Below are 22,907 nucleotides of genomic sequence, written 5' to 3'. Positions count from 1 at the left end.
GGAGTAGCTACTGTAGCAAGCTAGCCAACGTTAGTCAGTTAGCTTGGGAGCTTGACTTCCGTTGTGAGGCCAGAACGCTTTGATCAACCCTACTACTCCCTGGCCAGAGCGTCCAGTGTGCGCTCTGAACTCTCCGGGAGCGAAACGCTCTGAATTTACAAATGGACAATCTGACAACGCTCTGAATTTACTAACGCCCGGACCGAAATTTGGCACTCCAGATTAAATATACGAACACACCCTAAGTAAGTATTATACAGTATGTTAGTATGCGGCACTGGTTCCCAAACTTTTTATAGTCCTGTACCCCTTCAAACATTCAACCTCCAGCTGTACCCCCTCTAGCACCAGGGTCAGTGCACTCTCAAATGTTGTTTTTGCCATCATTGTAAGCCTGCCACAAACACGCTATATGATATGTTTAATAAATGTAAGAATGAGTGTGAGTTTTTGTCACAACCCGGCTTGTGGGAAGTGACAAAGAGCTCTTACAGGACCAGGGAACAAATAATAAGAAGTAATTTTGCTCTTTATTTAGCCATCTTACATATATAACCTTATTTGTTCATCAAATTGTACAAAAATACATCATCCAGATAGGCCAGTCGTGTGAGAAACTCGTCATCATGCAAGCGGTCAGACAAGTGAAAGTTATGGTCATTAAAGAAAACTTTAAGCTCGTCTCTCAATTTAAAAAAACGTTCCCCTTGATAACCAGGGCACTTCTGTATGTTGTAAAAGCGTTACATGGTCGCTGCCCATATCATTGCATAGTGCAGAAAATACACGAGAGTTCAGGGGCCTTGCTTTAACAAAATTAACCATTTTCACTGTAATGTCCAAAATGTCTTTCATGCTGTCAATCATTCCCTTGGCAGCAAGAGCCTCTCGGTGGATGCTGCAGTGAACCCAAGTGGCGTCGGGAGCAACTGCTTGCGTTACCAATCCACTGACTCCCTGTCATGGCTTTTGCACCATCAGTACAGATACCAACACATCTTGATCACCAAAGTCCAAATGATGTCACAAAGCTGTCCAGTACTTAAAAATATCCTCTCCTGTTGTCCTGGTTTCCAGTGATTTGCAGAAGAGGATGTCTTCCTTAATTGACCCCCCAATAACATAATGGACATATACCAGGAGCTGTGCCAGACCTGTTGATTCATCCAGCTGTAACTCATATAATTCACTGATGTGTCGTGAAACAGTGTTGTTTGATGAAGTCATTGTCTGTATAGTTTTTTGGCCTTTTCCCCCAGCATTGTCCCAGCCATATCCACTGCAGCAGGAAGAATTGAAGTCCTTCACAATAGTTTGGCAACGGACTGTTAGTGGAATTCCCACGAGAGCGTAACGGTTAATGTAATTGAATGTTCATTATTTCACTAGGCTACATTTATTTGACATTGTGTTATTTCACTGAACACTAGATGGTTTCATGTTATTTTTTGGCAGTGAACCGAAGCTATTCAGGTGAGGGGAAAAACACCACCCAAATGTATAGCCCTATTGGAGAATCTAAATGGACAGTTTGAAAATGTGAAACACATTTTTATTTGGCATACCCCCGACGGCATTGCCCGTATCCCAGTTTGGGAATAGCCTGTATGGGGTATTCAAACACAGCTCAGGATTTACTTTTTGTAGCAGGTTGATTAGGAGAAATTATGCAGCAAGTTAGGACAATTAACATAGTAGGTTAGGATAATCGGGTTAAGGTTAGGAAAAGGGTTAGGGTTAGGGTTAACTTAAATGCAAAAAGAAATCAACATCTGACGTCAATTAGACATCAACTGTATCCCGTCTAGCCATTACCAGGTTCAGGCAGATTGGTGTCCGACCTAAGCCTGGGTCATTTCTACAACGCGGTGTGTTTTCTGCCCCCAGAAAGTATAACTTCTTATTAGTTTAAATGTGGATTCCAAAAGTCTTTAAATATGAGGTCCGGTGTCCTTAAAATTAAAAACATGTCTCTTTAAAGGGAATATTTTGTATTTTAAACACTTTTCTTCAGTGGATGTAGTTGTTTTTAACATGTGTTAATTGCTGGGATGAATAATACACTTGTTTTTGTAATTTTACTGTCAATAAAGTCTGTTTTTCTCTCTCTCTCATTATTCCTTCACCAGTGCTGCCCCCTCCTGGTGAATCCAGGTCCTGCTGCTGACATCAGTATTTGACATAAGTATTTGTGTCTCTGAGCTGTAGTTGTCCTCAGTGGCTGACAGGACCACAGACATTCAGAGTGACCTGGGGGTGTGACGGTGAAACAAGCTCATCAAGAGTGAAAGGTGGGCATCATCTTAAAATAAGCAGTCTCAAACCTGATGAAAAGTACCAGTTCAACATGGCTACAGAGGGAGAAGATGGAAGCCAAAGCAGATGGATCTCAGCAACCCTATCCACAGGTACAGTAGGCCTCAGCATCCCTATCCACAGGTACAGTAGGCTAACTTGTGTTTTTATCCAGACTACATCAGTCATTCATTACTAGAGACATGTTTGGACTCTGTCAAAAACAGCACAACCTCTATTCTAAACAAATATTGATTTTTGTTTCAGTGGTCCCACCCAGAGTTTTAAAGATAGACCATTTGGAAGAGACCTCCTTCACTCTCCACTGGTCCAAGGCTGAAGGGATGCAGAAAGTCCCACAGCGCTTCTTCATATCCAACTGCATCCCAGGAACAGACCCCCTCACAGCCGTTACTGACGACTGCCACAAAATTTTCTCAAACCTGCATCCTGGCACCGAGTACACTGTTAGTGTTGCAACTGTGCTGAGCAATGGGGAACAGAGTGAACCTGTCTCTACAACAGTCTGCACTAGTAAGAGATCTTCCCCTAATTACTGCTCATCATCTCTTTACCACTAAAGCCTCTCTCCAACCTTTTATCCAGTCGCTCCTTTCTGGGGAGGTTCCCATTGCTTGGAAGACAGCCACGCTTTGTCCTTTATTTAAAGGAGATCAAGCTGATCCTAACTGTTATAGGCCTATTTCTATTTTGTGCTGTTTATCAGAAGTGTTGGAAAAACTTCTTGATGTCTGTAGTATCCTCTGGTATGCAATCTGCTTTCCGCTCAGGTTATAGATGTGTCACTGCAACCTTAATGTCACCATTGCCCTTGATTCTAAGCAATGTTGTGCAGCCATATTTTTTGACTTGGCCAAAGCTTTGGATACGGTAGACCATTCCATTCTTGTGGGCCGGCTAAGGAGTATTGGTGTCTCTGAGGGGTCTTTGGCCTGGTTAGCTAACTACCTCTCTCAAAGAGTGCAGTGTATAAAGTCAGAACAGCTTTCTCTACCCTTAACCTTGTTCTGAACATCTCTAAAACAAAGGTCATGTGTTTTGATAAGAATGCCCCTCTCCCCACAGGTGTCAAGCTCTAAACCCTCAGAGGTAGTAGTCACCTCATACAAGTCCTTAGGAGTATGGCTGGCCGGTATACTGTCCTTCTCTCAGCACATATCAAAGCTGCAGGCTAAAGTTACATCTAGACTTGGTTAAATCTAGACTTAGTTTCCTCTGTCGTAATCGCTCCTCTTTCACCCCAACTGCCAAACTAACCCTGATTCAGATGACCATCCTACCCATGCTAGATTACGGAGACATAATTTATAGATCGGCAGGCAAGGGTGGTCTGGAGCGGCTAGATATGCTCTACCATTCGGCCATCAGATTTGCCACCAATACTCCTTACAGGACACATCACTGCACTCTATACTCCTCTGTAAACTGGTCATCTCTGTATACCTGTCTCAATGCTTATTTATAAAACCCTCTTAGACCTCACTCCCCCCCTCCCTAGCTGAGATATCTACTGCAGCCCTCATCTTCCACATACAACACCTGTTCTGCCAGTCACATTCTGTTAAATGTCCCCAAAGCACACACATCCCTGGGTCGCTCATCTTTTCAGTTCGCTGCAGCTAGCGACTGGAATGAGCGGCAACAAACACTCAAACTGGTATCTTCAATCAAAGACTCAGTCATGGACACTCTTACTGACAGTTGTGGCTGATTTCTGCGATGTATATTGTTGTCTCTACCGTGCCCTTTGTGCTGTTGTCTGTGCCCAATAATGTTTGTACCATGTTGTATTGCTACCATGCTGTGTTGCTGCTTTGCTATGTTGTCTCTCTTTATGTAGTGTTGTGGTGTCTCAACGTAGTGTTGTGGTGTCTCTTGTGTGTGTTGTCTTATATAAATATATTTGTATCCCAGCCACCCGCAGGAGGCGTTTGCTTTTTAGTAGGCCGCCATTGTAAATAAGAATGTTTTTAACTAAGTTGCCTAGTTAAACAAATAAAAAATAAACGAACTACAACAATTTTGTTACATTACAAATATACATTTTGTTGCTTCTGTTCTGTTTCTAGCTTATTTCTTCCCATATCAAAAGCCCTGGATTTATTCTACTTTTCCATCTGGAAGGATATAAACATTTAAAAAATTTAACATTTAATAAAATGACTAGAACGTTACCGGTGGAAAAGTAGAGTGATGTTGCGGTGACCATAAAATTGTTAAATCTATACCAAGAGTTAGAAGTGTCCATCCCAGTATACAGCTACATTCTCATATAGTACACGTTTCTAATGTTGTCAGTCGTTTTCATTTCGAGTTAGTGGACTTTTAGCTAGCTAACGTTACGTATGATCTGTGTGTAGTTATATCAGAGCCTTTGCTGGTTATAGCTAGTTATGAACCTGGTTGGTTAGCTACCTGCAGATTCATGCAGGGTAGTAACGTCATGAGTTGGGATTATGGTTCATTATTTAGCTAGCTACAAGTCTTCGATACGAAAGACTCCATCCACTATGCAAGTAACCATTTAAATAGAATGTTCATGTCACTGCGACAACACAACTGTTGATAGATGTAGCTGGCAAATTCATTCTAGCTGTCTACTCCGATTTCAGAGCTCTCTCGTCTGTGTGCCAGAGGGCAGAATAACTGACCAATTTACGAACGCTCTACACTTGTTGAATGTGTCAGTAAACGTTGGTAATTTAAACGTAATTAAATTGTTACCAGCAGCACAGTTACAGTCACCAATGTTCTGGATAACATAAAAACAACCTAACCAGCTCTGCTAGGGCGAGTGAAATGGTCACAGTGAGGTGTTCTCTCATTAATATCTGGATGTAGCTCCTAAGCTAGCCAACGTTAGCCAGTTAGCTTGGGTGCTTGACTGCTGCTGTTAGGTCAGAACGCTCGGATCAATCCTACTTTAGGGCCATAGCTTCCAGTGTGCGCTCTGAATTTACAAACGGACATTCTGGCAACGCTCTGAGTTTACGAACACCCAGAGCACACTCTGGCAGTCTAGATCAAATTTGCGAACACACTGTATTATAAACCAGCCTTTAGTCTTGAAATGGTTAGTACATGGCCTCACATGTGAATCCCTAAAGAGATGGGTGGGGCTAAAGCTTAAGAGGGGGTGAACGATGCTGAATGGGAGTAGACAAAGAGTATTCAAAGACCATTTTCTGAAAAGTGAGGTTACAAGTTTATGTAGTGTAAGCTATACAACTCAGTCACATATTACCGGCAGTCATGAGTCATGACCTCAGTAATATTCCACATGACTACTGAGTTAAGGTAATCTCTTTTTTGCACTGTGGACATGCTTTGGTAGTACCCAACTTGCAAACTACCAGCAGGTCCTAATGGCTTGGTACTCAGGGCTCTATTGTCCCTGTAACCTCTCTGACGTCAATGCAATCGAAAATCACATCAAACACTTAAACAGTATGTGCTTTTAAAACTCACCTCACTGTGATGACCAATTTGAAGAAAGAAGTTCAATAACAGGTTGAAACTGAATGGAAAACATGGTAGTTGTGGATGTAGTTTCAAAGCGTAACAACGAAATGAACAGCACTTTCTAAGGTGATGATTCATTCAAAACACACATGAGCATAATATGTTATGTATAGGCCTATATGAGCCCAAGCCCCCAAGAGTAAAACTGAATTAAAATAATGATTATGTATTCTTCTTACTATAAAATTATATAAAAGAATCGCACGGGACTTAAGCGTATCTTGTCTGCTAAATGAACAAGTCTACATGCTATGGCATGGTGCATAGCCAGATAATATACAGTAGAACTCTTCTGTTCTTCTGAAATACATTGTCTTCATATTATGTTTATTTAGTCCTGCCTAAAATACATCATTGATTTATTGTGATGGTGTATATTAAATCATTTATTACACTTTAAAAAATGTGGAAGTTTCAATGGCACGCATCAGCGGCTTGTAGGTGTTGAGGCCTGGAGATGTTAAACGTGTTTACCATAAGTGAAATTAATATCCCAGGGGTTTATTTGCATAAATCACTGGAAACAACAGACGGTTATTAGAGACAGGTTTCTATTTGAGCCAGCCGTCTATTTCCTTAATGCACACACCTTTTGCTCATTTGCATAGTTCATTGTTTAATTCCAGCCTTCACTTCCAGCATTTTAATAAATGCACTAATGTGTTATAATTTACCCGTCACATGTATTTTGTCTTAGTATGCCTTTATTTCAAATAAAAAAATAACTTCCTTGACAGAATAATCTCTTCTTTGACTGTGCATTTTCGGCAGCTGATTTCTTGGAGTCTGTACTCCCGAACTTCACTGTTTTTGTGCTTGCCAGTTAGCAGTGGTCAGCTGTTAACAGCCCATGGCTAGCAGTTTCTTACTGGCAAATTATTCAGGAATTATTATTATTTAATGAATCAAACATTAAACATTGTAAATAATTCATGAATTCACGGTCAATTGCCATGAGACCGGCTGTCTATTGCATGACAATAACCAGCAGACTAAATGTCATGACCTCCACAGCTCTAGGTAAAACAGCTTCTTAAAACATAGCAATCCTTAGTGCAACACCTAGCAGTGGAGGCTGAAAGAGGCATAGTTCAGACATTATCTGAGAGGAAGTTATGTATCTCTTTATTGAAAGCTGGGGGACTTTCTTTTTTTACAACTTTTACATTTTTCAGATTATTTAACTTTGAGAAATGTTAAGTGGGACATCTGTTAAACATTTAATTACATTTGAGTGTACAAACATTTTGCCCCCAGAACAGCCTCAATCCATCAGGACTCTACTAGGTGTTGAAAGCGTGGGACAGGGATTCTGGCCCATGTTGACTCCAATTCTTTCCACAGTTGTCAAGTTGGCTGGATGTCCTTTGGGTGGTGGAACATTCTTGATACACACGGGAAACTGTTGAGCGTGAAAAAACGTTGCAGTTCTTGACCCAAACTTATGCTCTTGGCACATACCATACCCTGTTCAAAGGCACTTACATATTTCTGTCTTACCCATTCACCCTCTGAATGGCACACACACAAAATCCTTCTTTATCCCATCTCCTCTCCTTCATCTACACAGATTGAAGTGGATTTAAAAAGTGACATTAATAAGGGATCATAACTTTAATCTGGATTCACCTGGTCAGTCTGTCATGAAAAGAGCAGGTATCCTTAATGTTTTGTACACTCAGTGTTTATCTGGAGTTAAACTGTAACCCTGACAATGTTTATTTTCCCTTAGTACTTCCTGTTCCAGACCAGCTGACTGTTGACTCAGTGGACACCACATCAGCTACTGTTAGCTGGAGCCAGTCACCAGGATTGGACCACACCCAACATCATTACCAGATCTCCTATCGCTGTTCAGGGACAGAACCACACATCACCACCACATCTTCACCCAGCATCACTCTCTGTGACCTGAAACCTGCTACTGAATACTCAGTCACTGTCTGCACTGTGCTGGAAAATGGAAAGCAAAGTCAACTGGTGTTAACAACCTTCACCACAGGTAACTACCCTACTTAAGTATTAGTTCTGGTTATTAAAATGACTATATGTGATTTCCCCAGATCTCAAAATGCAGTTTGGTGCTGAAAACAATGAATGTTTATAATATCTGAGTTCATGCTTTATTCTATTTCTGTGAGTCATCAGTGGTGTTGTCAGAGTCCTTCAAGCACAGTGGGTTTGGAGGCAGGTGCAGAGGGTTCGAATAAATGTTAATATTTTTTTAACTCCCGGAAAGAAACGGTCACACCAAAAACACAAGGCGCATTAACTGACCGGCCCATACACAGGACCAAACACAGGACCATACACAGGACCATACACAGGACCATACACAGGACCATACACAGGACCAAACACAGGACCATACACAGGACCATACACAGGACCATACACAGGACCATACACAGGCCCATACACAGGACCCAAAACTGTCTGGAGAAACAAAACCCAAAGGAACATCCACAAACTAACAGCATAGCAATCCCGCACAAACCTAGACAGACTAACAGGCTTAAATAGACAAACATCAAGAAACACAGAAAGGAACAGGTGCAACTAATAAGACCAAACTAACAGAAAAGGAAAAAGGGATCAGTGGATGCTAGTAGACCAGCGACGACGACCACCGAGCACCGCCCAAACAGGCAGGGGAGACACCTTCGGTGGGAGTCGTGACAGGTTGAAAAAGTAACCAATTCTCATACTTGAGTAAAAGTAAAGATAGAAAAGGCCTTGAGTAAAGGTGAAAGTCACACAGTAAAATACTACTTGAGGAAAAGTCTAAAAGTATTTGGTTTTAAATATACTCAAGTATCAAAAGTAAAAGTATAAATCATTTCACATTCCTTATATTAAGCAAACCAGATGGAACCATATATATATATATATTTTTTTTTTACAGATAGCCAGGGGCCCACTCCAATACTCAAACATCATTTACAAACTAAGCATTTTAGTTTAGGGTATCTGCCAGATCAGAGGCAGTAGGGATGATCACTTGATAAGTGTGTGAATTAGCATATTTTCCTGTCCTTCTAAGTATTCGAAATGTAACGAGTACTTTTGTGTACCAGGGAAAATGTATGGAGTAAAAAGTATGTTATTTTCTTAAGGAATGTAGTGAAGTAAAAGTAGTCAAACATAAATAGTAAAGTACAGATACCTTAACTACTTAAGTAGTACTTTCACGTATTTTTATTTCAGTACGTTACACCACTGTGAGTCATTATGTCAAGGAGTTGATCTGCTTGCTTTAACTTTATCCAAAGTACAACGTAAAACACTTGTTATTGTGGCGAGTATTTATAAATCACATCATTCTTTTAATGAATATAAAGCAAATCAGTTTATTTGTCACGTGCGCCGAATACAACAGTGAAATGCTTACTTACAAGCCCTTAACCAACAGTGACATTTTTAAGTAAAAAAGAGATATTAGGTAAACAATTGTTTAGACATTTTTTATCTGTCATCTGCAAACTTAATGATGCTGTTGGTGACGTGCCTGGCAATGCAGTCACGGGTGAACAGGGAGTACAGGAGCGGACTGAGCACGCACCCCTGAGGGGCTTCAGTGTTGAGGATCAGCGTGGCAGATGTGTTGCTACCTACCCTCACCACCTGGGGGCCTGTCAGGAAGTCCAGGCGTGGGACGGCGCCGGAAGAAATGGTGCCGGAATAGCAGAAACACTTCGTTTTTGTTACAAATCAGCTTCTGTTGTGACTTCTGCTTCAGCTTATTTCTTCCCATATCAAAAGGAATTGCAAGCTGGCTTTTTCTATTTTTTAAACTACTATTCTACTTTTCCTATTGTAGTCTATTTCTGGAGTTAAACGATAACACTGACAATAATGTACTTTCTCTTAGTACTTCCTGCTCCAGACCAGCTGACTGTTGACTTAGTGGACACCACATCAGCTGTTGTTAGCTGGAGCCAGCCACCAGGATTGGGCCAAACCCAACATCAGTACCTGATCTCCTACCACTGTCCAGGGACAGAACCACACATCACTACCACATCTTCACCCAGCATCACTCTCTCTGGGCTGCAATGTGGTACTCAGTACTCTGTCACTGTCTGCACTGTGCTGGAAAATGGAAAGCAAAGTCAACTGGTGTCCACAACCTTCACCACAAGTAAGGAAGTCAAATACGTCAAGTTTGTCACCAGACATAATATTTATCAAACCTAAACTAGTTATCAAAATAACTATGAACTAATCATAATGGATGTGTCAGCATGGGATGTAAAGGTCCAGTATCTTTCCTGATGAGAAATATATGATGGTGAATTCCCCAGATCTCAACATGCAGTTTGGTGCTGAAATTAATCAAAGTTTTTTATAGTGTCTGAATTCTTGCTTTCTTCGATTAGTGTGAGTCATTATGTCAAGGAGTTGATCTGCCTCTGCTTGCTATAACTTTATCAGTAGTACAGTGTTAAACACTATTGTGGAGAGGATTTAGAACTGCAGTGTCTTTTGTTTTGTTGCCATGGTGACAACAATGTAGCAGTGGCACAGTGAAGTTGATAAATGTATATACCCCGGATTCTTTTTTTTCCAAATCTAACCTCTGTTGTGACTTCTGCTTTAGTTTATTTTTTCCCTTCCCATTACCCTCATAAAACTGACCATCCTACCGATCCTTGTCTTCGACGATGTAATTTACAAAATAGCCTCCAACACTCTACTCAGCGAATTGGATGCAGTCTATCACAGCGGCATCCGTTTTGTCACTAATGCCTCATATACTCCCCACCACTGTGACCTGTATGCTCTCGTTGGCTGGTCTTCGCAACGTATTCGTCGCCAAACCCACTGGCTCTAGGTCATCTAGAACTCTTTCCTAGGTAAAGCTCCGCCTTATCTCAGCTCGCTGGTCACCATAGCAACACCCACCCGTAGCACACGCTTCAGCAGGTGTATTTCACTGGTCACCATAGCAACACCCACCCGTAGCACACGCTTCAGCAGGTGTATTTCACTGGTCACCCCCAAAGCCAACACCTCTTTTTGCTGCCTTGCCTTCCAGTTCTCTGCTGCCAATGACTGGAAAGAATTGCAAAAATTACTGAAGTTATATCTACCTCACTGACTTTAAGCATCAGCTGTCAGAGCAGCTTATCGATGGCTGCAGCTGTACACAGCCCATCTGTAAATAGCCCATCCAACCAACTACCTACCTCATCCAATATCTGTTTTTGTATTTCTACTTACACATCCTCATCTGCACATCTATCACTCCTGTGTTAATTGCTAATTTGTAATTACTTTGCCACTATGGCCTATTTATTGCCTTACCTCCTTACTTCATTTGCACACACTGTATACAGATTTTTCTATTGTGTTATTGACTGTATGTTTGTTTACTCCATGTGTAACTCTGTTGTTTTTGTCTTACTGCTCTGCTTTATCTTGGCCACAGTTGTAAATGAGAACTTGTTCTCAACCGGCCGACCTGGTTAAATAAAGGTGAAATAAATAAAAAAATATCAAAAGGATTTGCAAGCTGACCTTTTCTAATTTTATTAAGCTACTATTCTACTTTTCCTCCTGTAGTTTATTTCTGGAGTTAAACTGTAGCCCTGACAATAATCTATTTTCTCTTAGTACTTCCTGCTCCAGACCAGCTGACTGTTGACTCAGTGGACACCACATCAGCTGATGTTTGCTGGAACCAGCCACCAGGATTGGACCAAACACAACATCATTACCAGATCTCCTACCACTGTCCAGGGACAGAAGTACACATCACTACCACATCTTCACCCAGCATCACTCTCTCTGACCTGCAATGTGGTACTCAGTACTCTGTCACTGTCTGCACTGTGCTGGAAAATGGAAAGCAAAGTCGACTGGTGTCAACAACCCTCACCACAAGTAAGGAATTACCCTACTTAAGTATTGTGCCTGGTGTTAAAGTTTATTAAACTTTTATTAAAGTCATGAATGTGTTGTTGCGATGTTCATGCTTGTTTCTGTTCCTGTGAGTCATTATGTCACGGAGTTGATCACCTTGTCTGCTCCGGTATTTAAACCAGCAACCTTTTGGTTACTGGCGCAACACTGTAACCTCGAGACTACCTGCCTCAACTTACCCTTACCTACAGTACCCTCTGTTAATATTGAGGCTACCTGCCTCAACTTACCCCTACCTACAGTACCCTCTGTTAATATTGAGGCTACCTGCCTCTACCTTACCCCTACCTACAGTACCCTCTGTTAATATTGAGGCTACCTGCCTCTACCTTACCCCTACCTACAGTACCCTCTGTTAATATTGAGGCTACCTGCCTCTACCGTACCCCTACATACAGTACCCTCTGTTAATATTGAGGCTACCAGCCTCTACCGTACCCCTACATACAGTACCCTCTGTTAATATTGAGGCTACCAGCCTCTACCTTACCTCTACCTACAGTGCCCTCTGTTAATATTGAGGCTACCAGCCTCTACCTTACCCCTACCTACAGTGCCCTCTGTTAATATTGAAGCTACCAATCTCTACCTACAGTACCCTCTGTTAATATTGAGGCTACCCGTCTCTACCTTACCTCTACCTACAGTACCCTCTGTTAATATTGAGCCTACCAGCCTCTACCTTACCCCTACCTACAGTGCCCTCTGTTAATATTGAGCCTACCAGCCTCTACCTACAGTACCCTCTGTTAATATTGAGGCTACCTGTCTCTACCTTACCTCTACCTACAGTACCCTCTTAATATTGAGGCTACCTGTCTCTACCTTATCCCTACCTACAGTATCCTCTGTTAATATTGAGGCTACCTGTCTCTACCTTATCCCTACCTACAGTACCCACTGTTAATATTGAGGCTACCTGTCTCTACCTTACCTCTACCTACAGTACCCTCTTAATATTGAGGCTACCTGCCTCTACCTTATCCCTACCTACAGTATCCTCTGTTAATATTGAGGCTACATGCCTCTACCTTACCTCTACCTACAGTACCCTCTGTTAATATTGAGGCTACCTGTCTCTACCTTACCCCTACCTACAGTACCCTCTGTTAATATTGAGGCTACCTGTCTCTACCTTACCTCTACCTACAGTACCCTCTTAATATTGAGGCTACCTGCCTCTACCTTATCCCTACCTACAGTATCCTCTGTTAATATTGAGGCTACATGCCTCTACCTTACCTCTACCTACAGTACCCTCTGTTAATATTGAGGCTACCAGCCTCTACATTACCCCTATCTACAGTGCCCTCTGTTAATATTGAGGCTACCAGCCTCTACATTACCCCTACCTACAGTGCCCTCTGTTAATATTGAGGCTACCAGCCTCTACATTACCCCTACCTACAGTACCCTCTGTTAATATTGAGGCTACCAGCCTCTACATTACCCCTACCTACAGTACCCTCTGTTAATATTGAGGCTACCTGTCTCTACCTTACCCCTACCTACAGTACCCTCTGTTAATATTGAGGCTACCAGTCTCTACATTACCCCTACCTACAGTACCCTCTGTTAATATTGAGGCTACCAGCCTCTACATTACCCCTACCTACAGTACCCTCTGTTAATATTGAGGCTACCAGCCTCTACATTACCTCTACCTACAGTATCCTCTGTTAATATTGAGGCTACCAGCCTCTACATTACCCCTACCTACAGTACCCTCTGTTAATATTGAGGCTACCAGCCTCTACATTACCCCTACCTACAGTACCCTCTGTTAATATTGAGGCTACCAGCCTCTACATTACCCCTACCTACAGTACCCTCTGTTAATATTGAGGCTACCTGTCTCTACATTACCCCTACCTACAGTACCCTCTGTTAATATTGAGGCTACCTGTCTCTACATTACCCCTACCTACAGTACCCTCTGTTAATATTGAGGCTACCAGCCTCTACATTACCCCTACCTACAGTACCCTCTGTTAATATTGAGGCTACCAGCCTCTACATTACCCCTACCTACAGTACCCTCTGTTAATATTGAGGCTACCTGTCTCTACATTACCCCTACCTACAGTACCCTCTGTTAATATTGAGGCTACCTGTCTCTACATTACCCCTACCTACAGTACCCTCTGTTAATATTGAGGCTACCAGCCTCTACATTACCCCTACCTACAGTACCCTCTGTTAATATTGAGGCTACCAGCCTCTACATTACCCCTACCTACAGTACCCTCTGTTAATATTGAGGCTACCAGCCTCTACATTACCCCTACCTACAGTACCCTCTGTTAATATTGAGGCTACCAGCCTCTACATTACCCCTACCTACAGTACCCTCTGTTAATATTGAGGCTACCTGTCTCTACATTACCCCTACCTACAGTACCCTCTGTTAATATTGAGGCTACCTGTCTCTACATTACCCCTACCTACAGTACCCTCTGTTAATATTGAGGCTACCAGCCTCTACATTACCCCTACCTACAGTACCCTCTGTTAATATTGAGGCTACCAGCCTCTACATTACCCCTACCTACAGTACCCTCTGTTAATATTGAGGCTACCTGTCTCTACATTACCCCTACCTACAGTACCCTCTGTTAATATTGAGGCTACCTGCCTCTACATTACCCCTACCTACAGTATCCTCTGTTAATATTGAGGCTACCAGTCTCTACATTACCCCTACCTACAGGCCCTCTGTTAATATTGAGGCTACCAGCCTCTACCTTACCCCTACCTACAGTGCCCTCTGTTAATATTGAGGCTACCAGTCTCTACATTACCCCTACCTACAGTACCCTCTGTTAATATTGAGGCTACCTGTCTCTACATTACCCCTACCTACAGTACCCTCTGTTAATATTGAGGCTACCTGTCTCTACATTACCCCTACCTACAGTACCCTCTGTTAATATTGAGGCTACCTGTCTCTACATTACCCCTACCTACAGTACCCTCTGTTAATATTGAGGCTACCTGTCTCTACATTACCCCTACCTACAGTACCCTCTGTTAATATTGAGGCTACCAGCCTCTACATTACCTCTACCTACAGTACCCTCTGTTAATATTGAGGCTACCAGTCTCTACATTACCTCTACCTACAGGCCCTCTGTTAATATTGAGGCTACCTGTCTCTACATTACCCCTACCTACAGTACCCTCTGTTAATATTGAGGCTACCAGTCTCTACCTTACCCCTACCTACAGTACCCTCTGTTAATATTGAGGCTACCAGTCTCTACATTACCTCTACCTACAGGCCCTCTGTTAATATTGAGGCTACCTGTCTCTACATTACCCCTACCTACAGTACCCTCTGTTAATATTGAGGCTACCAGTCTCTACATTACCTCTACCTACAGGCCCTCTGTTAATATTGAGGCTACCTGTCTCTACATTACCCCTACCTACAGTACCCTCTGTTAATATTGAGGCTACCAGCCTCTACATTACCCCTACCTACAGTACCCTCTGTTAATATTGAGGCTACCAGCCTCTACATTACCCCTACCTACAGTACCCTCTGTTAATATTGAGGCTACCAGCCTCTACATTACCCCTACCTACAGTACCCTCTGTTAATATTGAGGCTACCAGCCTCTACATTACCCCTACCTACAGTACCCTCTGTTAATATTGAGCCTACCAGCCTCTACCTACAGTGCCCTCTGTTAATATTGAGGCTACCAGCCTCTACATTACCCCTACCTACAGTACCCTCTGTTAATATTGAGGCTACCTGTCTCTACATTACCCCTACCTACAGGCCCTCCGTAGTTATTGGGACAGTGAAGCATGTTTTCTTCTTATGGCTCTATAGTCCAAATGTTTGGATTTTAAAATCATGGCTATGGGGTTAAAGTGCAAATCGTCAGCTTTAATTTGAAGGTATTTTCATCCATATCAGGTTAGAAATAACCTGAGCGTAATGAGTAATAAAGTTGTGAAAAGTTTAGTATTCTCAGAAAATCAGTCCCGGGATAGAAATCTACGTTTTTACATTGCATTTATTTTAGGGGGCAGGAGAATTAACGAGGAGGAAACTCAAATGAACTTTGAGCTCTTTAATTCAAATTCTTTCATTGCAAACAGTAACAATTATTTTTTATGCCACGAGAGGTAGCGGATCCGACCAAATAGGTTGTGGAATCCATCAGTCCAAAACTGAGAGCTGCCGGATCCTGTTCCTGCAGAATCCAGCTCAAATAAAACACTGATACAGTAAAACACATTACCACATTACCAAAGATCTGACTTTAATAACTTGTTATTCAGAACACCTTCAGTGGTGGAAGAGACCCTCCACAGTTGCTGCAGTGTTTGTTCTACTGGCTGTGATCATGGGCCTGTGGGATTCCTGTAAGTGAACATTGTTTTTTACTAAAACATTTGTAGTCAATGTTGTGACAGTTACACATTTTGATTGACTTTTCCATTTTACAGATGCAACTTCAGAGCGAGACCATCTACAGAATAGTCTAAATACCAGGACCACGGAGAGAGACCAGCTACAGACCAGTTACAACACCCCGACTAAGGAGAGAGACCAGCTACAGACCAGTTACAACACCCCGACCAAGGAGAGAGACCGGCTACAGATCAGTTACAACACCCTGACTAAAGAGAGAGACCAGCTACAGAATAGTCTAAATACCTGGACTACAGAGAGAGACCAGCTACAGAATAGTCTAAATACCAGGACCACAGAGAGAGACCAGCTACAGACCAGTTACAACACCCCGACTAAGGAGAGAGACCAGCTACAGAACAGTTACAACACCCCGACTAAGGAGAGAGACCAGCTACAGATCAGTTACAACACCCTGACTAAAGAGAGAGACCAGCTACAGAATAGTCTAAATACCTGGACTACAGAGAGAGACCAGCTACAGAATAGTCTAAATACCAGGACCACAGAGAGAGACCAGCTACAGACCAGTTACAACACCCTGACTAAAGAGAGAGACCAGCTACAGACCAGTTACAACACCCTGACTAAAGAGAGAGACCAGCTACAGAGTAGTCTAAATACCAGAACCACTGAAATAGACAAGTTGAAGAAGAGTCTGAACACTACAACTATGGAGCGTGACCAGCTACAGAAGGAGATAGAAAGACTGAACTGGGAGAACAAAGGTAAATGTGTGCAAAGGGCCCACCTTTTTATTTGCTTCCTGATCCACAGTTTCTGTAGTTGACCTGTTATCTCACACAAGCATATTCAAGAAGTATTGTCAATGCTATCCATGACCATTAGGACCAGAAACAAATTAAATTGACTGGAGCTGTGTTCTGCCTTTGCGCTCAACACACGCCACGGGAGATCAGAGGTCATCAGAACTACCTAGAACTCAGATTGTATTATTTTTTATGGGGTAGATCAGCTTTAATGTTGCAGATAGATTGTGGCTTCCTTCAATGTGGAGCGTCAGGGTAGGGGCAGCAGGGTAGCCTAGTGGTTAGATTGTTGGACTAGTAACCGAAAGGTTGCAAGATCGAATCCCCGAGCTAGCAAGGTAGAAGTCTGTCGTTCTGCCCCTGAACAAGGCAGTTAAACCACTGTTCCTAGACCGTCATTGAAAATAAGAATTTGTTCTTAACTGACTTGCCTAGTTAAATATTTATATATAAAAACATGTAATTGTCTGCACCATTTCCAATCCCCCATATATATTTTCTGTAAAGGGTTTTTCTTTATTTGTACTATTTTCTACATCGTAGAATAATAGTGAAGACATCAAAACTATGAAATAACACATATGGAATCATGTAGTAACCAAACAAGTGTTAAACAAATCTAAATATATTTGAGATTCTTCAAAGTAGCCACCCTTTGCCTTGATGACAGCTTTTCACACTTGGCATTCTCTCAACCAGCTTCATGAGGTAGTCACCTGGAATGCATTTCAGTTAACAGGTGTGCCTTCTTAAAAGTGAATTTGTGGAATGTCTTTCCTTAATGTGTTTGAGCCAATCAGTTGTGTTGTGACAAGGTAGGGGTGGTATACAGAAGATAGCCCTATTTGGTAAAATACCAAGTCCACATTATGGCAAGAACAGCTCAAATAAGCAAAGAGAAACCACATTCCATCATTACTTGAAAGAATCTCAAATATAAAATAGATTTTGATTTGTTCAATACCATGTGTTATTTCATAGTTTTGATGTCTTCACTGTTATTCTACAATGTAGAAAATAGTCAAACTAAAGAAAAACCCTTGAATGAGTAGGTGTTCTAAAACTTTCGACTTGTAGTCCGGTATATATATTTAAAAATATATATTTTACTTATTAATTCCACATACCCTACCGTCCTGCCCGTCCCCTAAGTGTTGTAAACCAACTGAAAACAACACTTAATCTTCTACTTCCAGCTTGTGCATACTATATACATATTATGGACTGAGCATATTTTACAATAATTATATTTAGCTTGTTTTTAGTCCCATCCTTCAGCTCCACTCAACCCCTCCCATCTATATCTGAACACCATCCAGTTTTGATTCATATTTGTCATATTTTTCAACTGTGCTGTGTTACGTTTCACAAACATCTGGAACCTTTCTAGTCTCATAGATTCCACATTCTGAAACAATAAAGTGAAACCGTTTTGCTAGGAGTATTATTATAATATTGATTGATTGACTATGGCTTTTTAAATCACCCAGCAGTGCTATCTGCAGAGTTAGCTGGGGGTAAATGTTACAATTCTTCAGTCATTCCTGAACCTGCGACCAAAAACAAGCTACATATGGACAGTACCAAAACAATTGATCTAATGATTCTTTCTCCCCCCCATATACAATGCATTCAGAAAGTATTCAGACCCCTTCACCTTTTCCACATTTTATTCAGTTACAGCCTTATTCTAAATTGGACTTTAGAATGGCTATCCTCATCAATCTACACACAATACCCCATAATGACAAAGCGAAACAGTTTTTTGGGGGGGGTGCAAATGTAATAAAAAACAGATACCTTGTTTACTTAACCTCTGACGTGTCGGACCTTTTTCTTTTTAAATGTAAAGAAAGGCAAATATATGACTACGGAATTTAGATTTTGTCCACTAGATGGCAGCAGTATATGTGCAAAGTTTTAGACTAATCCAATGAACCATTGCATTTCTGTTCAAAATATTGTATCAAGACTGCCCAAATGTGCCTAATTGGTTTATGAATACATTTAAGTTCATAACTGTGCACTCTCCTCAAACAATAGCATGGTATTATTCAGGACCTCAGACTGGGGGCGAAGGTTCACCTTCCAACAGGACAACGACCCTAAGGACACAGTCTAGAAAATGCAGGAGTGGCTACGGGACAAGTCTCTGAATGTTCTTGAGTGGCCCAGCCAGAGCACGGACTTAAACCCGATCTCTGGAGAGACCTGAAAATAGCTTTGCAGCGACACTCCCCATCCAACCTGACAGAGCTTGAGAGGATCTGCAGAGAAGAATGGAAGAAACTTTCCAAATACAGGTGTGCCAAGCTTGTAGCGTCATACCCAAGAAGACTCAAGGCTGTAAATCACTGCCAAATGTGCTTCAGCAAAGTACTGAGTAAACTGTCTTAATACTTCCGTTTCCGTTTTTATTTTTAATACATTTGCCAAAATGTATTTTTAACTGTTTTTGCTTTGTCATTATGGGATGGATTGATGACGGGGGATTTATTTTTATTTTTACATTTAACACTTTCTGAATGCACTGTATATAACCTTCTATTGGTTGCAAGAATTGTGTGCAATAATTTTAACCTTTTTTTAATCCAGGGTCGTTTTGTGTATCAGTTCATAAACCATGTACCATGGAATAGGTACATGGAAAATCTCTTCCCAAACGTTGGTTTTAATTTTGAGTAGAACAGACATTTCCATATATTTTTGTTAGCTGCATGTGTAACAACTCTACCAGTCCTATTTCTATAACGTAGAAAGATTATAACGCTTTATATAAAAAATAACGTTTTTTTTTATCAATTAGTATATTTGAGTTTAACCATAATATTTGGAATAAACTGAAATTGCAAACAACTTTTTATGGCTTGTTTTAAAAATAGCGATATTTTGGAGATCATTTAATTTTAAAATAACCAAAAGTGAGAGGTTGTAATCTGAATAAATGGAAAAATGCCATTCTTGAACATGGGGTGAGACATTTTTACTAATTTGCTGGAGAACCACTTCAGATTTAAGTATAACTTTAGTACGACTGAAGCCTTTAGTGAGAGGTTTAATGTGAAACTTCTAGGGTCCTGTCCTGAAGGATGGAGAAGGTTTGGCTGCAGCTGTTACTACCTCTCTACTGAGGAGAAATCCTGGGAGGAGAGTAGACAGGACTGTCTGGAGAGAGGAGCAGATCTGGTGATCATTAACAATGAAGAGGAACAGGTGAGAGACAGAGAGAGATACTCTATTTATTAGTCCATCATGTGTTAGTAACAATGCTTTTTCTGTTCCTCAACAACAGACATTCATCAATGGGTATAAATCAGTCAAATATGCCTGGATTGGTCTGACTGACTCTGTTACTGAGGGGACCTGGAAATGGGTGGACGGCACCCCACTGACCACCCCAAGGTAAGACACTACTGATCTATAATAACACTGACCACCCCAAGGTAAGACACTACTGCTATATAATAACACTGTCCACCCCAAGGTAAGAGACTACTGCTCTATAATAACACTGACCACCCTAAGGTAAGAGACTACTGCTCTATAATAACACTGACCACCCCAAGGTAAGAGACTACTGCTATATAATAACACTGATCACCCCAAGGTAAGAGACTCCTGCTCTATAATAACACTGACCACCCCAAGGTAAGAGACTACTGCTCTATAATAACACTGGCCACCCCAAGGTAAGAGACTACTGATCTATAATAACACTGACCACTCCAAGGTAAGAGACTACTGATCTATAATAACACTGACCACCCCAAGGTAAGAGACTCCTGATCTATAATAACACTGACCACCCCAAGGTAAGAGACTACTGATCTATAATAACACTGACCACCCCAAGGTAAGAGACTACTGATCTATAATAACACTGACCACTCCAAGGTAAGAGACTACTGATCTATAATAACACTGACCACCCCAAGGTAAGAGACTACTGATCTATAATAACACTGACCACTCCAAGGTAAGAGACTACTGATCTATAATAACACTGACCACAGTGGAAGGAGTAGGACTGATTATCTGTTTTGTTCATACTCTTTCTGAGAGAGAGGTCAGTCTAACTCTGTGTTGTTCATACTCTAGGTTCTGAGAGAGTGGTCAGTCTAACTATGTGTTGTTCATACTCTAGGTTCTGAGAGAGTGGTCAGTCTAACTCTGTGTTGTTCATACTCTAGGTTCTGAGAGAGTGGTCAGTCTAACTCTGTGTTGTTCATACTCTAGGTTCTGAGAGAGTGGTCAGTCTAACTCTGTGTTGTTCATACTCTAGGTTCTGAGAGAGTGGTCAGTCTAACTATGTGTTGTTCATACTCTAGGTTCTGAGAGAGTGGTCAGTCTAACTCTGTGTTGTTCATACTCTAGGTTCTGAGAGAGTGGTCAGTCTAACTATGTGTTGTTCATACTCTAGGTTCTGAGAGAGTGGTCAGTCTAACTCTGTGTTGTTCATACTCTAGGTTCTGAGAGAGTGGTCAGTCTAACTATGTGTTGTTCATACTCTAGGTTCTGAGAGAGTGGTCAGTCTAACTCTGTGTTGTTCATACTCTAGGTTCTGAGAGAGTGGTCAGTCTAACTATGTGTTGTTCATACTCTAGGTTCTGAGAGAGTGGTCAGTCTAACTCTGTGTTGTTCATACTCTAGGTTCTGAGAGAGAGGTCAGTCTAACTATGTGTTGTTCATACTCTAGGTTCTGAGAGAGTGGTCAGTCTAACTCTGTGTTGTTCATACTCTAGGTTCTGAGAGAGAGGTCAGTCTAACTATGTGTTGTTCATACTCTAGGTTCTGAGAGAGTGGTCAGTCTAACTCTGTGTTGTTCATACTCTTTCTGAGAGAGTGGTCAGTCTAACTCTGTGTTGTTCATACTCTAGGTTCTGAGAGAGAGGTCAGTCTAACTCTGTGTTGTTCATACTCTAGGTTCTGAGAGAGTGGTCAGTCTAACTATGTGTTGTTCATACTCTAGGTTCTGAGCGAGTGGTCAGTCTAACTCTGTGTTGTTCACACTCTAGGTTCTGAGAGAGTGGTCAGTCTAACTCTGTGTTGTTCATACTCTAGGTTCTGAGAGAGAGGTCAGTCTAACTCTGTGTTGTTCATACTCTAGGTTCTTAGAGAGTGGTCAGTCTAACTCTGTTGTTTCTACTGCAGGTATTGGTGGAGTGGAGAGCCTGGTGGTGGTACGTACCAGAACTGTGGGGAAATCTATTACATATCGTCAGGCCAAGGCGTATGGAGGGATTTGGGATGTTCATTTTCACAAGAATGGATCTGTGAGAAATAGGCTTCTCATTGGTACGTTTAATGAACTCTCTACTGTATGTTAATGGTGGTCTGAAGGCTGGTGTGATTTGATAGAATGGTACTCTGAACTACAGGTTGGAGAGAAACACATGTTCAAATTCAGACAGACACACGAAGACACTGATCTGAACCTGAGTCTCCCACAGGAGAAACCAACTTCTTAATTAGATAAGGATGTAATTCCCTCTTGGGCCGAGAGCTGACACTGATTTTTGAAGTCGCAGGTTGGGCTGCCGCATCACGTGACCAGGAGAAACATGACTGACTACTGTCTGCTGCACAAGCTGACACACAATCATGTATTCATACTGTATGTCAAAAAGTGTGTATAAATAGGGGCATAACATCTGTAATCTAGAAGGACAAGACATCTCTCTGCCTCTTTAGGACAGAGTGAATTTTACAGTGTACATTTTAAAGGTCTAAACTCCTAAACTTGAAGAAAGAAAAACTGGTGTAAATAAGACATTGTGCCTTTTAAGACAGAGTGAATGTTACTGTTTACATTTGAACTCATATCTTGTTCACTTCCTGTTTGTGGAGGCAACACCAGAATGAAGGGTTGGATCATAACCATCAGTAATCAGAACAGTGTCTAAGGTTTTGTTACTAAATTAACTGGGACTAATCATTTACTACAG

At 41.5% G+C, this 22,907-nt stretch overlaps 1 protein-coding gene across 1 annotated transcript; it reads left to right on the top strand.

Moving 5' to 3' along the window:
• The first annotated feature begins 1,055 nt into the window (after nucleotides 1-1,055).
• Nucleotides 1,056-22,619, top strand: LOC109880164 (fibronectin-like). The gene is made up of 10 exons (XM_031814578.1): nucleotides 1,056-2,408; nucleotides 2,563-2,829; nucleotides 7,571-7,840; nucleotides 9,710-9,979; nucleotides 11,455-11,724; nucleotides 16,060-16,143; nucleotides 16,228-16,920; nucleotides 20,036-20,175; nucleotides 20,255-20,364; nucleotides 22,114-22,619. The coding sequence occupies exons 1-10, from the start codon at nucleotides 2,348-2,350 to the stop codon at nucleotides 22,244-22,246; spliced, it is 2,298 nt and encodes a 765-aa protein (XP_031670438.1). The 5' UTR covers nucleotides 1,056-2,347; the 3' UTR covers nucleotides 22,247-22,619.
• Nucleotides 22,620-22,907: the final 288 nt, after the last annotated feature.

This window comes from Oncorhynchus kisutch, unplaced genomic scaffold, assembly GCF_002021735.2.
Source record: "Oncorhynchus kisutch isolate 150728-3 unplaced genomic scaffold, Okis_V2 Okis07a-Okis12b_hom, whole genome shotgun sequence".
Taxonomy (NCBI): Eukaryota; Metazoa; Chordata; class Actinopteri; order Salmoniformes; family Salmonidae; genus Oncorhynchus; species Oncorhynchus kisutch.
Note: the sequence above shows the minus strand (reverse complement) of the source record. Positions and strands in the feature narration are given on the sequence as shown.